This window comes from Lissotriton helveticus, chromosome 3_1 (assembly GCF_964261635.1).
Source record: "Lissotriton helveticus chromosome 3_1, aLisHel1.1, whole genome shotgun sequence".
Lineage (NCBI taxonomy): Eukaryota > Metazoa > Chordata > Amphibia > Caudata > Salamandridae > Lissotriton > Lissotriton helveticus.
Genome location: NC_136061.1, coordinates 1,663,371,248 through 1,663,383,304, shown reverse-complemented (window position 1 = coordinate 1,663,383,304; position 12,057 = coordinate 1,663,371,248). Strand labels below are relative to the sequence as shown.

The 12,057-nt window shown below is 42.2% G+C and overlaps 1 protein-coding gene across 1 annotated transcript in view; it reads left to right on the top strand.

The window, feature by feature from the left end:
* Positions 1-12,057, top strand: part of LCT (lactase) — a 217,610-nt gene that overhangs the window by 80,498 nt on the left and 125,055 nt on the right. Inside the window, exons 6-7 of the mRNA XM_078682454.1 lie at positions 3,897-4,611; positions 8,298-8,943. Coding sequence (XP_078538580.1) covers positions 3,897-4,611; positions 8,298-8,943 — 1,361 coding nt within the window. The remainder of the gene's footprint in view (positions 1-3,896; positions 4,612-8,297; positions 8,944-12,057) is intronic.

Here is a 12,057-nt window from a genome sequence, read left to right as displayed (position 1 = left end):
AGCCAATGCAATGAGGTCAGAGCAGGTTTGGCTGAAAGCCTTTTTGGGACATTTAAGAGCAGCCGAGCTGCAGAATTTTGGACCGTCTGTAGTATTTTAGTAGTGGAAAGTGGGGCTCCGAGGGAAATAAAATTCAATTAATCCAGTTGTGACAGGATTAAGTGATTAAGTGCTTGGACTTGCAGCCTTCTGGCCATGAAAGGTAGTAGGGGGAGGATTTTCCTGATCATCCGCAGAAGGCCGTAACAAGTGCCTGACACTTTCTGAGCTTGTTCCTTAAGGTCTAGGTTGGAGTCGAGTACGACTCCTAGGCTTTTTATATGTTTTTTTGGGGTAGGAGGAGGACCCAGTCGGTTAAGCCACCAGGAATCTATATTGTAGGGGGCCGCGTTACCAAGAAGCATGATTTCCGTTTCCGTCCCATTGAGCTACAGATATGAGGTGTCCATCCAGATGGCCACTTTTTCTAAGCAGGATGTAAGGGCTAATCATGAGTTGTCATTTTTATTCAGGGAGACTACAGGGTGACGATCTGCACCCCATACGGTGTGACTATTTGTGCAAGGGAGCTCAGGTAGACGTTAAATAAGGTGGGACGTAGTGCGGATCCCTGAGGGACTCCACATGTAAGGGGCATTAATTTGGAGATGCTATCTTCCTCAAAAACTGAGAAAACTCTATTTTCTAGAAAGGACTGCAACCATTTAAGTGTTCTTCTGGGAACTTCAACATCTTGGAGTCTGCTAATCAGGAGCGAGTGGTTGACTGTGTCGAAGGTTGAGATCAGGTCTAATAAAATAATTGCTGAGCAGCCTCCTCTGTCAAGAATGTTTCGAGTTTCCTCCACTACCGAGAGAAGTGCAGTCTCGGTGCTCTGCTATGATCTGAACTTTGTTTGTGAAGAATGGAGCAGGTTGTTATTTTCCAGGAAGCCAGGAAGGGGCGAGTTCACATGCTTCTCAGCAATTTTACTTATGCCTTGCAGCAGGGAAATGGGTCAGTAGTTTGCCCACTCTTCTGGGTATAGATTGGGTTTCTTTAGCAGAGCCTTGACCATTGCCTGTTTCCACAGGGGAGGCACAATTCCTGTGAAAAAAGAGGCATTAATCAGATCTACTATGGCTGAAGAGATGGTCTTGCTAATCTTATTTAGAATAGTGGGCGGAGCTGGGTCCATGGGTGAGCCCCATTTCAGGTGGGTCAGGATTTCTACTAAGGAGGTCTGGTCCAATGGGGGAAATTCCTCCAGTAGGACCTGTTCCGTTATTAGGTTAGTTTGAGGTACCAGCTTCAAATCTCCTTCCAGAGGGAAGGACGTATAGATGGTTTGTATCTTGGCTGAAAAGAATTCTGCTAACTGGTCACATCGTAGTTGAGGATTATCTGCAGTCTTTGGGGGGTGCTAAAAGTGATTTAGCAATAAGGAAAATTTCTCACGGAGAGTTTACTGCCGATGTGATTTTATCTTGATAATAGCGACTTTGTACAGATTTTATTTCTTATTTATAGTGTTCAATGGCTTCTCCATATTTAGCTTTATTGCTAATTGAGAAGTCTTTTCTCCACTTCCTTTCCAATACTTTGCATTTTTGCTTAAGTTTCCAGAGTCCGCGGGAGTACCAGGAATTTCTGTTAATGCCGGTGTTTATCAGTGTCTCTTTTTTTTGGAAGAATGGTATTGAGCGAGGACTCTAGCTAGCTATTAAATATATCATTAGCAATAATGGGGTTAGGATGAGGTTTTGGTCTTGTGGTGTCCAGTTAAATCTCCCATAAATCCTACGGAAGTGTAGACCAGGTCCAAATGAGTGTTTTTTGTTTGCCTGGCTGGTGGACTTATTTCCTGCCTGGTCCAAGTGAATGCGAGCAGGAAATGGTCAGACCAGGGTAGTGGGATAGGTTGGGAGGCCACCAAAGTTTGAATGTTGGAGAAAATGGGGTCCAGTAAATGACTTTTGTTGTGTGTTGGCCCTAAGACTTTTTGATTGAGCTGGAAGGCAGCTAACCCTTCAATAAGGTCTGATATTTGGGTAAGTTGGGCATTATCAAAGTGCATATTAAAGTCTCCCAATACCGTAAAATTAGGCAGGGAGCTTGCAAAGTTGGCTACAGTTTCAGGCATGGACTGACAGAATAGGCTATCAGGGCCTGGGGGACGATAAAGTAAAATACCCGATATGGTAGCGACATGAGATACCTGGATGGAAAACAGGATGCTTTCACAATTGGGAATGGGATTAGTAATAATGTAGCATTTAAAATCAACCTTATAGATAATGTCGATGCCCCCTCCACGACCAACGTCTCGGTCTTGCCTCTGCATAGCATAATTGGGTGGAAGGGCTTGCACAGTAGCAAAGTCCAATTCTTTGTTCAGCCAGGTATCTGTGAGGAATAAGATATCAGGTTTTTCCTCTTCTAGCAGAATATGAATTTCCACAGCGTGTTTAGGAAGGGAGCGACAATTGAGTAAAAACATTTTGAGCTCCCTTTCCTCCACTGAGGGATCAGACCTACGTATAGGAGGGCATATTTTATAGTCACAGCTAAGACATTTTAGGACATGATGTACGAGACTTATAGAGTGCTTGCACTCACTTTTAGGTTTCTCTTTAAGGTGTGTGAGCTGTTCAGGGGTATAACAGAGCCTTATATTATTGGAACAGGCAGGGTTCCTGGCCCCTGGTCCTGGTTGGGCATGGACGGGCGCAGACGGGCTTGCCTTAGGCGCACCCTCTGCTCGGTCACGTCATCGGCTCCTAATGAGGCCGACTGTGCGTGATGACACCAGCAAGCTCCAGCGCGTTTGGGACTGAATGCTACAGCGCTAACGTAGGGGGAAGTAACCTGCCCTGGAGCATTGAACACAGCACCGTGATCTAATAGGTAAGTAGACAAGTTAAAACAGTTCTCAGACAAAGTTAAAATCAGTATTAAAACAAATATTTCACAATCCTAACAGGGCGCTCGCTGCTAGGCAGTGATTACTGTAGAGATGTCAGTATCAGAAAATGCGCTTTGAATAATAATAATTTTCTGTGTTGCATTATAAATTGAATTTTTGGAACAGAGGTACTGCCAGAAACTTGACAATAAGAACAAAAGATAAATCTAAACTATTTAAACTAAACTAAATCTATACTAATTTATGTAGGACACCTTTCCTGGAGTAGCTATCCTTTGAACTTCATGCACAATAAAAAATGCTCAGGATGATGAACCTTCCATCAGCTTTCACAATTCTCCCACCCACCATATGCATTTGAAATAAAATAATGGAGACAGTAGAACATCCATTTGTTCAAGAATATTCTTTATATAAAATATCGGATAAAATTGATATTAAGACAATAAGGCATAAATGAGAGTAGATGAGTGTGTGGTAAAAACCAGTTGATATTTCCTGCCAGGCTATATACATAGTTAGCTTTCCATAGGGTATATGAGATTATTTACTTATGTGTGCAAGAGCTTTTTCATGAAATTTAGCAAGATTTATTTTGACTATTTTATGTATTAGTTAGCTGTTTTTTTTCTTTTCCAAATGATTAATAGTGTGTTATGAATAGCATTATTTTTTTATTGTGCTATTGAAAATGACCACATTCTATCAGGACATTCTTAGTTTGCTTCCAAAGGGGTTTTAATCCTCAAATATATAAAAAATGTCATACTGAAGTGCACTTTGCACATAGCCCAGTGTTTAGAATATATCTATGTTTAAGACCCAAACACTTCCTTTTGGATTTTACACTGAATGTACTAAATTGTATGCCTGAACCATTAGTTATACTGTTTAATTCATAAAGCGTAACCGACAAGTTTTTTTTTACCTGCTGCAATTCTGTCATAAGTTTTTAAGCTTCTAAAACAAAAAAATATGTTCTTAATTACAGTTTATCCGAGAATCAAGAAGACCGTGAAACACAAAAACATAACGGAAAAGGAGATATTGTTGAAACTGCTACTTTTTCTTCCTACCAAACAGTGTTTGAGAAATTTGCTCCCCAATCAGATGCGGAAAGAGATTTCTTCTTGAATGACTCCTTCCCTACTGGCTTCCTCTGGGGCACAGCAACAGCCTCCTTTCAAATTGAAGGAGGCTGGGCAGAAGATGGGAAAGGAGAGAGCATTTGGGACAGATTTTCACACCAAGGTCATGCACACCTGAATGAAACCACAAACACTGCATGCGACAGCTACCGCAAAATTGATTATGATGTTTACCTTCTTAGGGGTTTACAGTCGCAGATATATAAATTTTCTATATCCTGGGCCAGGATATTTCCATCTGGCTACAAAAGCAGTCAGAACCTCAAGGGAGTGAATTATTATAAGAAACTGATAAGCAGCCTCCTGGATTCAAATATTGAACCAATGGTGACATTATTTCATTGGGACCTTCCACAATCCCTGCAAGATCTAGGCGGATGGCAGAATGAGAGCATTGTGGAGGCATTTGTGGATTATGCTGACTTCTGCTTTGCCACCTTTGGGCATCAGGTCAAACACTGGATTACATTCCATGAACCATGGGTAGTGAGTTATGCTGGCTATGGTAATGGAATGCATGCCCCAGGAATACGTGATCCAGGAACAGCATCATACAAGGTATCGACTAATGTCTCTTTTTTTATTGTAGAGCTATTCATAAAGCATTTTTATGAAAAGAAAATGTGTACAATATCTAAATATTTAATTCTGGAAGTTATGTTTAATATCATCAGATGGAGTTTACTCAGCATTCCCAAATATAATAGACAAAGATAATGTGTTTTGACCCCAAACATACCCAACTGCCATTAGGAAAAATCTGAATCTAATTTGAGATGTTCATTCTCCAGTTTTCAAAGATGATGGCGCACTCATGAGACCATTATTTGTAAAGAGACAAAGGAACCCTGTACGTCAAAAGGGACCTAGGGTATGCATAGCAATTTTAAGGAACATCTGTCCCTCCAGGAAGGGTATAGGAGAGCCTATTTTCTGGCATTGGCCGTGATACTGCAGGACTTCACGCATCCATTTTTCTGCCACTGCCTGACTAACGGACTTACCATTTTACACTCTTCCTCATTGGGGCTCCGGTGTAGGACAGAGGCTTGCAGATGAAAAGAACTACCCCTCACTTGTATCACCCCTGCTGACATTATTACATCCTGCGCCTGCTCTTTAACCGCCCTACCAAAGGCTACGGCCACACGACGCCCATTGTCCTATGCATGTGCTATTCCTGGATCTCCTGCGGCCCTGTATCGCGGCTTCTCACAGGCTATCACTTGGGCATAATAAATTGTGTCCTGATGATGATCCCCCAATTCTAGTGGGGATCAAAACGTTGAGCGACCTTTACATCTTGACTCCAAATTGTTTTATTTTGATTTTCTGATGGAGCATAAGATGTTTGAGTAATAGTGACTGCTTGAATTTGTATTTCCTCACAAAGTCACCTTGTACTTAAATGTGGTTTGGGAATCGGCTGACTTCCAACCTCTTCACCCGCTTAATTTTGTATATATTTCCCTTCTGTTCATTCAATTGTTTTATACCTAATAAATGAACTGATCTCCACTGAGGAGAATGCCACCACAGGGCTTATTGAGGTTCTCTGTGCCATCGTTCTTATACCATTCCTGGATGGACCGATGGACCCATGAGACCAGGCCACCCACTGACTGCCCAGTCAGAGGTTGGGTGCTTATCACTAATATGTTGCTGCTAATAACAAATCATCAATTAAAATTCAGGATATGATATTGGTCTTTTGAAATTCATAAGTTAGGGTGTCTACCATAAATTCCCTTACCAGTATGTACTTCTATAATATCAAATGTTAACTACTCACAAACAGGTTGTAGCCAAAGGCACGCTAAGTAATCTTAGCTCTACCATTGCTAGCGTCACCAATCTCAAGGTTAAGCCTTGCAAGTGGCTCGCACAATGCAGAAAGATTAAGAGATATTCAGCTTTTAACTCATTGGCAAAAACAAAAAGAATTGACCATGGATCGAAACATATGCTACTGAGGAAACTCCGCAAAGATCGGTCCTGAACAATATTGACAATAGGGTCAGGCAAGTGATGTGGTGTATCCTTAATTCCCAGAGGGGTGTGCCACGTTCTGCACACTCACTCCACTTCCCTTCCCATACATGGGCCCTGATCCAGATGGATCAGGCACTGGACTCCCACAAGGAAAACTGAGATGCAGACAGGATTCAAATATTCCTCTGTAGTAGATCCCAATACACCAATGCAAAGTATGAGCACTGGTCTATAAAATGTCATTTCCACAAATACATTAGGTGTGTAGTTGAAATCTCATACATTTCCATTGATGGCTCGTCCACAGAAATGAACTCTCTCCAGCATGAAGACGAGGATCAGGGGCCGGCTGACATATGAAGGGCAAGTCCCTCCCTTCATATGGTACATATGAGCCACTGAATAGCAATGTATTGGATCCCAACTCAGTGCATTGACATTAAGTGAGAAACAGATTAGAACAGGCTGCATAGCATTTGTGCTGCCAACTGGCATTCCTCCTGCACAGAGATCCCATTTGCCTATCAGTACATTAACACAGTGCTTGAGCAAAAACAAATGTGTGGGAAGTAATTTGCTCCTCTCACTCATGCTACTTCAGATGTGTAAACATGGCCTTTAAAACCTACAGTCACTACAAAGGGTAAACAAATAGCAAAAATATGTTATCAGAAAAGAGAGATCTGATCTTTCTGGTAAGTGGGCTCATTGCAAATTAGACCTAATGGCCATTTAAGCCTAGATGGGTCAGGACCTTAGCAGTGAGCCATACTTGTAGGGGAACAAGTCCTCGTGCAGCAAAGGTTATGAGCTAGGAGTAATTGCATTCATAATTGAACTTTCTGGTGGAGTAATGTTTTCTCAGGTGGGTTTATGGCAAGTGCCAAATATTCTCAAACAATAGTTACCCATTGTTGACTCAGATCCTACAACTATTATTCATAAAGAGAGGCAATTATCCACTGTCCTCGAGTGCATGAATTTTGATATAGCTGTGCCAAACCTGGGTGTTATTGTGCTAAATCTCAATAAAATAATATTTATTCCATCCGGATCTTCTTTTCCAAGGTCTGTGAATTTGTTGTTTCATTTCTGGTGTCTGCACCAAGACACCTTCAGGTATACCATTGACAAACATTAGCTGATATGACCTTCCAACACTTATTTCTTTTACATTTGGACCTGGTTTAATTCTCTCTTAATCTTACAAAGAGGTTGGTGTCCCTTAGGTATTTAACTCGAGGCATTTTATTTATATGCAAAGGATTTAATTTCTTCACAGGGAATGACCCATATACACTATGTTACTTCTAAATATTTAACAGTGGCTTTGCCAGGTAGAAGGAATGCCATAAAAGTGAAGATGAAAATTGTGGTGTATGCCAAAGTCAAGGTTGGATCCCATAAACAACTTTACAAACTATAGTAACAGCTCTTCTTTATCAGCCAGTATTTATAATCACTGTGGGTCATTATTTCCCAGCATAGTGTGGGCACACCCTGACAGAAGCAGACAAGCATTATCTTTGGGAGAACCAGTGCGTAAGGAGGAACAGTCCTGGTAGTGTATTCAGGTACTTTTTTAGTGAGTATATCAAAAAACTAAAAGTGCAGTTATATTTGCCTCGGTCCGCTTTATAACCTACCCTACTAGCAAAGCGTGTGTGTAGTTAGAATAGTAAATGCACACTTCATTACGGTCAATGGCGTGTGTGACACTTTTCACCTTCACTCCTAGTGAGGTAAATATCTACAATTTGATGCTGTTGAGTAGTTACCCATCCGGTGAAGTCAGTGGAAGCAGAAAAGTATGGCACACCTAGTTAAAGTAATATTTTTCGAATCCAGTGATGAAACATATCCCGCCACTTTTGTATGGCCCCCTACAGAGAGTTACTTATTTTCCTTATGAACACACAATGCACAGAAAACATTTTGCTGTTGCTTGATCAAGTACTGCTTACTCATCTCAAGTCTGTGTTCAACTCTCAGAATCTCTTTCTTCTAATCTATCCTTAAACCACCATTTCCAATACAAAACACTACTAGAAGTATACTGTGTGATTTTAAAACAAAGATAGTTTCTTTAAGTGTTGTGTGAAGCCTCTTCCTTATATTATTACAAGATCAATAGAAAATGGAGTATATTCAAAATAGTATTTAGGGTTTTTCATGACAAGATCTATAAACTATGGTCCTATACTGAATTTCACAAAATATTGACAATATGTGTACATATGTTTTTTTTTAAGGTGGCTCACTTGATACTGAAAGCACATGCCAAAGTCTGGCACCTGTATAATGACAGATACCGCTCCCAGCAGCACGGGAAAGTTGGAATAGCATTGAACGCTGATTGGGCTGAACCCCAAAACCCAGCAGACCCCGAGCAGGTGATGGCTGCTGAACGCTACATGCAACTCATGCTCGGGTGGTTTGCTCACCCCATTTTTGTTAACGGTGATTACCCGGAAGTGATGAAGGCTCAAATCCAACAGAGAAACCAACAGTGTTCGGGAGCAGAGGTCAACCTACCTGAATTTACTGAAGCAGAGAAGCAACACCTCAAAGGCACAGCAGATTTCTTTGGCCTTTCCCATTACACTTCAAGGCTTATCAACACCACAGCAGGTGGCAGCTGTGCATTGGAATATGGAGAAATAGGGAACTTTTCTCAACTCGTGGATCCTTCATGGCCAGAAACCGCCTCGCCATGGATCAAAGCTGTCCCCTGGGGTTTAAGAAGGTTGCTGAACTTTGTGAAAGAGGAATACACCAAAACGAGCATCCCAATTTACATAACAGGGAATGGTGCACCAACGGAGTATGGAGGGGATGTCATCAATGATACCAAGAGGATAGACTATTTAAAATCCTACATCAACGAGGCACTTAAAGGTATGATAATGTGGGGCAATAAATGCAGTACAAACATTGTTATTTGTTGATGTGTAACAGGCTTTGCTTTGTGACAGACATGTTTATCTAACTCCAGGTGTAGGAGTAAATCACGTAAGTATGCAATAAATAAAAAACATACTCCAACAATATTAATGCTGTTGGTAAACCTGATGGAACAATGAGGATGTAGTAATCAGTTCCTTGTAGATATCCAACAAGGAGGCATAAATTATAAATGGGAACATGACCTCCACATTGGTCTAATGAAGCAAACATGTTATGGCCTCAATATATGGGACATATTTATGAAGATATTACACAGTACAGAATGCTGCTCTATGTGATAGGGAAAGTGCAGAAATACGCCGTACTTAACAATATATGGTGCATTCCCGTAATTTCTCAGTGCTAGCTCATAATGTTCTGCTTAGTGCCAATGCATCATGGTGGAAGGGTGACTGCGTTGTAAGCAGGATTGTATTTGTGCAGCAAGGCACACCTTTCTGCACAGCAACATTCCTGTGAGAGGCATATTCCTCTTTCTAAGTGTGCTGCAGAATGCAGCACACTTTGCACACATAGAAAGTGGAAATAACAAGGAGAAATAAAGATACTTATCCTCATTATGTCCCACCTGGGGAGGCCTAGCCTTTTGATGCATTCCCAAGTCTACCACTAATGGTAAATCTGGGAATGTGTTGGAATCCATGGGCGGATGCGTGGGAACACCCATGCTCCACCCATGGTACTGCTTCCTGAGGCAAAGTAACGAAATGCAGCGATTTGCGCTACGTTGCATTACTCTAGATTTATCAAGCCACTCAGGGCCACGCAAGGTGGCTTTGCGTGGCTTGATAAGTCCTCCTTAGATCTTGCTTCGCCCTTGCTCCCCCTTTCGTGGCACAAGGGCGATGCAAGACCTACATAATTATGCCTCTATGTGTTTGGCTGGACGTCAGCCAACAGGCTGAGGTGGCTGAGGGAATGCCTCGACCAACCCAGCCTCAGCCCACCTGCCACATCTCAAGTTTCCCACAATGCAGTTCGGGCCCTTTATCGGCAAAATGCTTCCAACAACAAAACAGGAGAGTTTCGACTAAAATAAACAATGCCAGTCGTACAGACACATCCGTTGGCAGCATGAAAGAGCACTCAGCATTTTTCATTGCCCATTAGCTCTGGGAGCGGCTGGAGGTCTGTTTTTGTTTTTTTCTTGCCCCTTACCTGCTTAGGACAAACTTTTGGACGCAGCGCTTCCTGGGAAAAGAAGGAAAGTACAGTGTGAGATTAAAGGCCCAACAGTATTTCTATCAACCGTTATGCATAGACATATGATACATTTTCACTTGCACCACTGAGCTGCTTTCTGTTGCTGCAGTGGCCCCTGGTAACCACATGGAACAGTAGGCACTAAATAACTGAGTGCACATTACACTAGTGCATAACTACACATGGAAATGTGGTACTAGACCAGCGTTTAACCTCTTCGACGCTCATGACGGTACGGTTCCGTCATCAGCGTCGGTTGGGCTGTGCTCATGACGGAACCGTTCCGTCACGACCACGCCCGTTTTTCGAACCTTCAGCACAGCGCGAAAATTTGCGCCGCGCTGAAGTTGTTAAATACAGGCTATTTTTGGTCCCACATTCATAATATGAGTAGCAATGACTGCTTTAATACACTGTTAGTTGCCTTAAAATGTTTTTTTTTTTTAAATTAGGTGTCCATAGATAGTTCTTTTCCACGAACCCATGATTGAGTGTGCTTTGGGAGTGTTTGTTGTGAGAGAAATGTTGGAGCTGTGACTAAGTAATAGGCGCTCCCCCTAGTTATTCCCCATGTTGCTGTCCAGGATGTACTGCACTGCGAGAGTAGAAATTATGCCATTAAGATATGCTATTCCAAAATATCCACAGAGCACCTGCAGCTCACAGCGCAAGATACATCCCAGAATCAAAGAAATAGTGAGCATTGTGGTCCTAGACAACGAAAAATAGGCCATCCCTACCGATACGATGGTAATCTGCTGTGCAACTGATTAGTTGGGGCGTATTTATAAAAAAAAAAAAAAACGCAGCGTAGCATGCCACCTTGCTGGGCTGAATGATTGGGAATGGGCAGAAATGCTCCGTATTTCACATTATACAGCGCATTCCTTTTTTTTCCCCTGCGCTGGCGTACAATGTGCTCCCTAGTGCCAATGCAAGCAACCTTGCACCATGGTGCAATGGTGCCTATGTTGTAAGCAGGATTGTTTTTGTGCAGAAAGGGACACCTTTCTGCACAACATCAATCGCATGGGGCATTTTCCTCTTTCTATGAGTGCTGCAAAATGCAGCACTCATAGAAAGAGGAAAAAACGAGAAGAAATAAAGATATTTCGGCGTTATGCCTCACATGGAAAGGCGTAGCATTTTGATGCATTCCCGGATCTACCAGTAATAGTAAATCTGGTAATGCACGAACATCCATGGGTGGATGCATGGGAGCACCCAGGCTCCACCCAGGGAAAGCCTCCCTGGGGCAGTGTAACGCAACACAGCGGTTTGCGCTGCGTTGCATACTTCAGATTCATCAAGTTACTCCGGGCCACCAAAGTGGCATTGCGTGGCTTCATAAATCTTACTTAGTATTTGTGTCGCCCTTGCTCCCCGTTGCATGGCTCAAGGTCGACGCGACTGCTTGATAAATATGCCCCATTGCGTTAACAAAGCCTGAACCACACTGTGGCTAAGCTCTTCCCCACCACTAAATGAGGTGGTGGAACCGAGAGTTGCACGGATGGGGCATCTGTCAGTTTTTTGGTGGATGTCCTATCCACTCTGTTCGAAATGACCAATTAAAGAAAATGCTCATATGTACTTCCAAAAGTTATTATATTCTATTCCATAAACTACAGGTTCCGAGTGTCCTCGTCTCTCATTAGGGAGACGTAGGTTATCACCTTAGTGGCACAGAAGCACTCATATTCCTCCTGATTGGTCATTCCATTGCTGCTCAGCATACAGACTTTGATATCATAGGAGTACAGACCTTAATAGGTCTGGTGTGCATTGTCTCACACCTCCTGCACTGCAATATAGGCACTTATTTATTTGTATTCTGTTGAA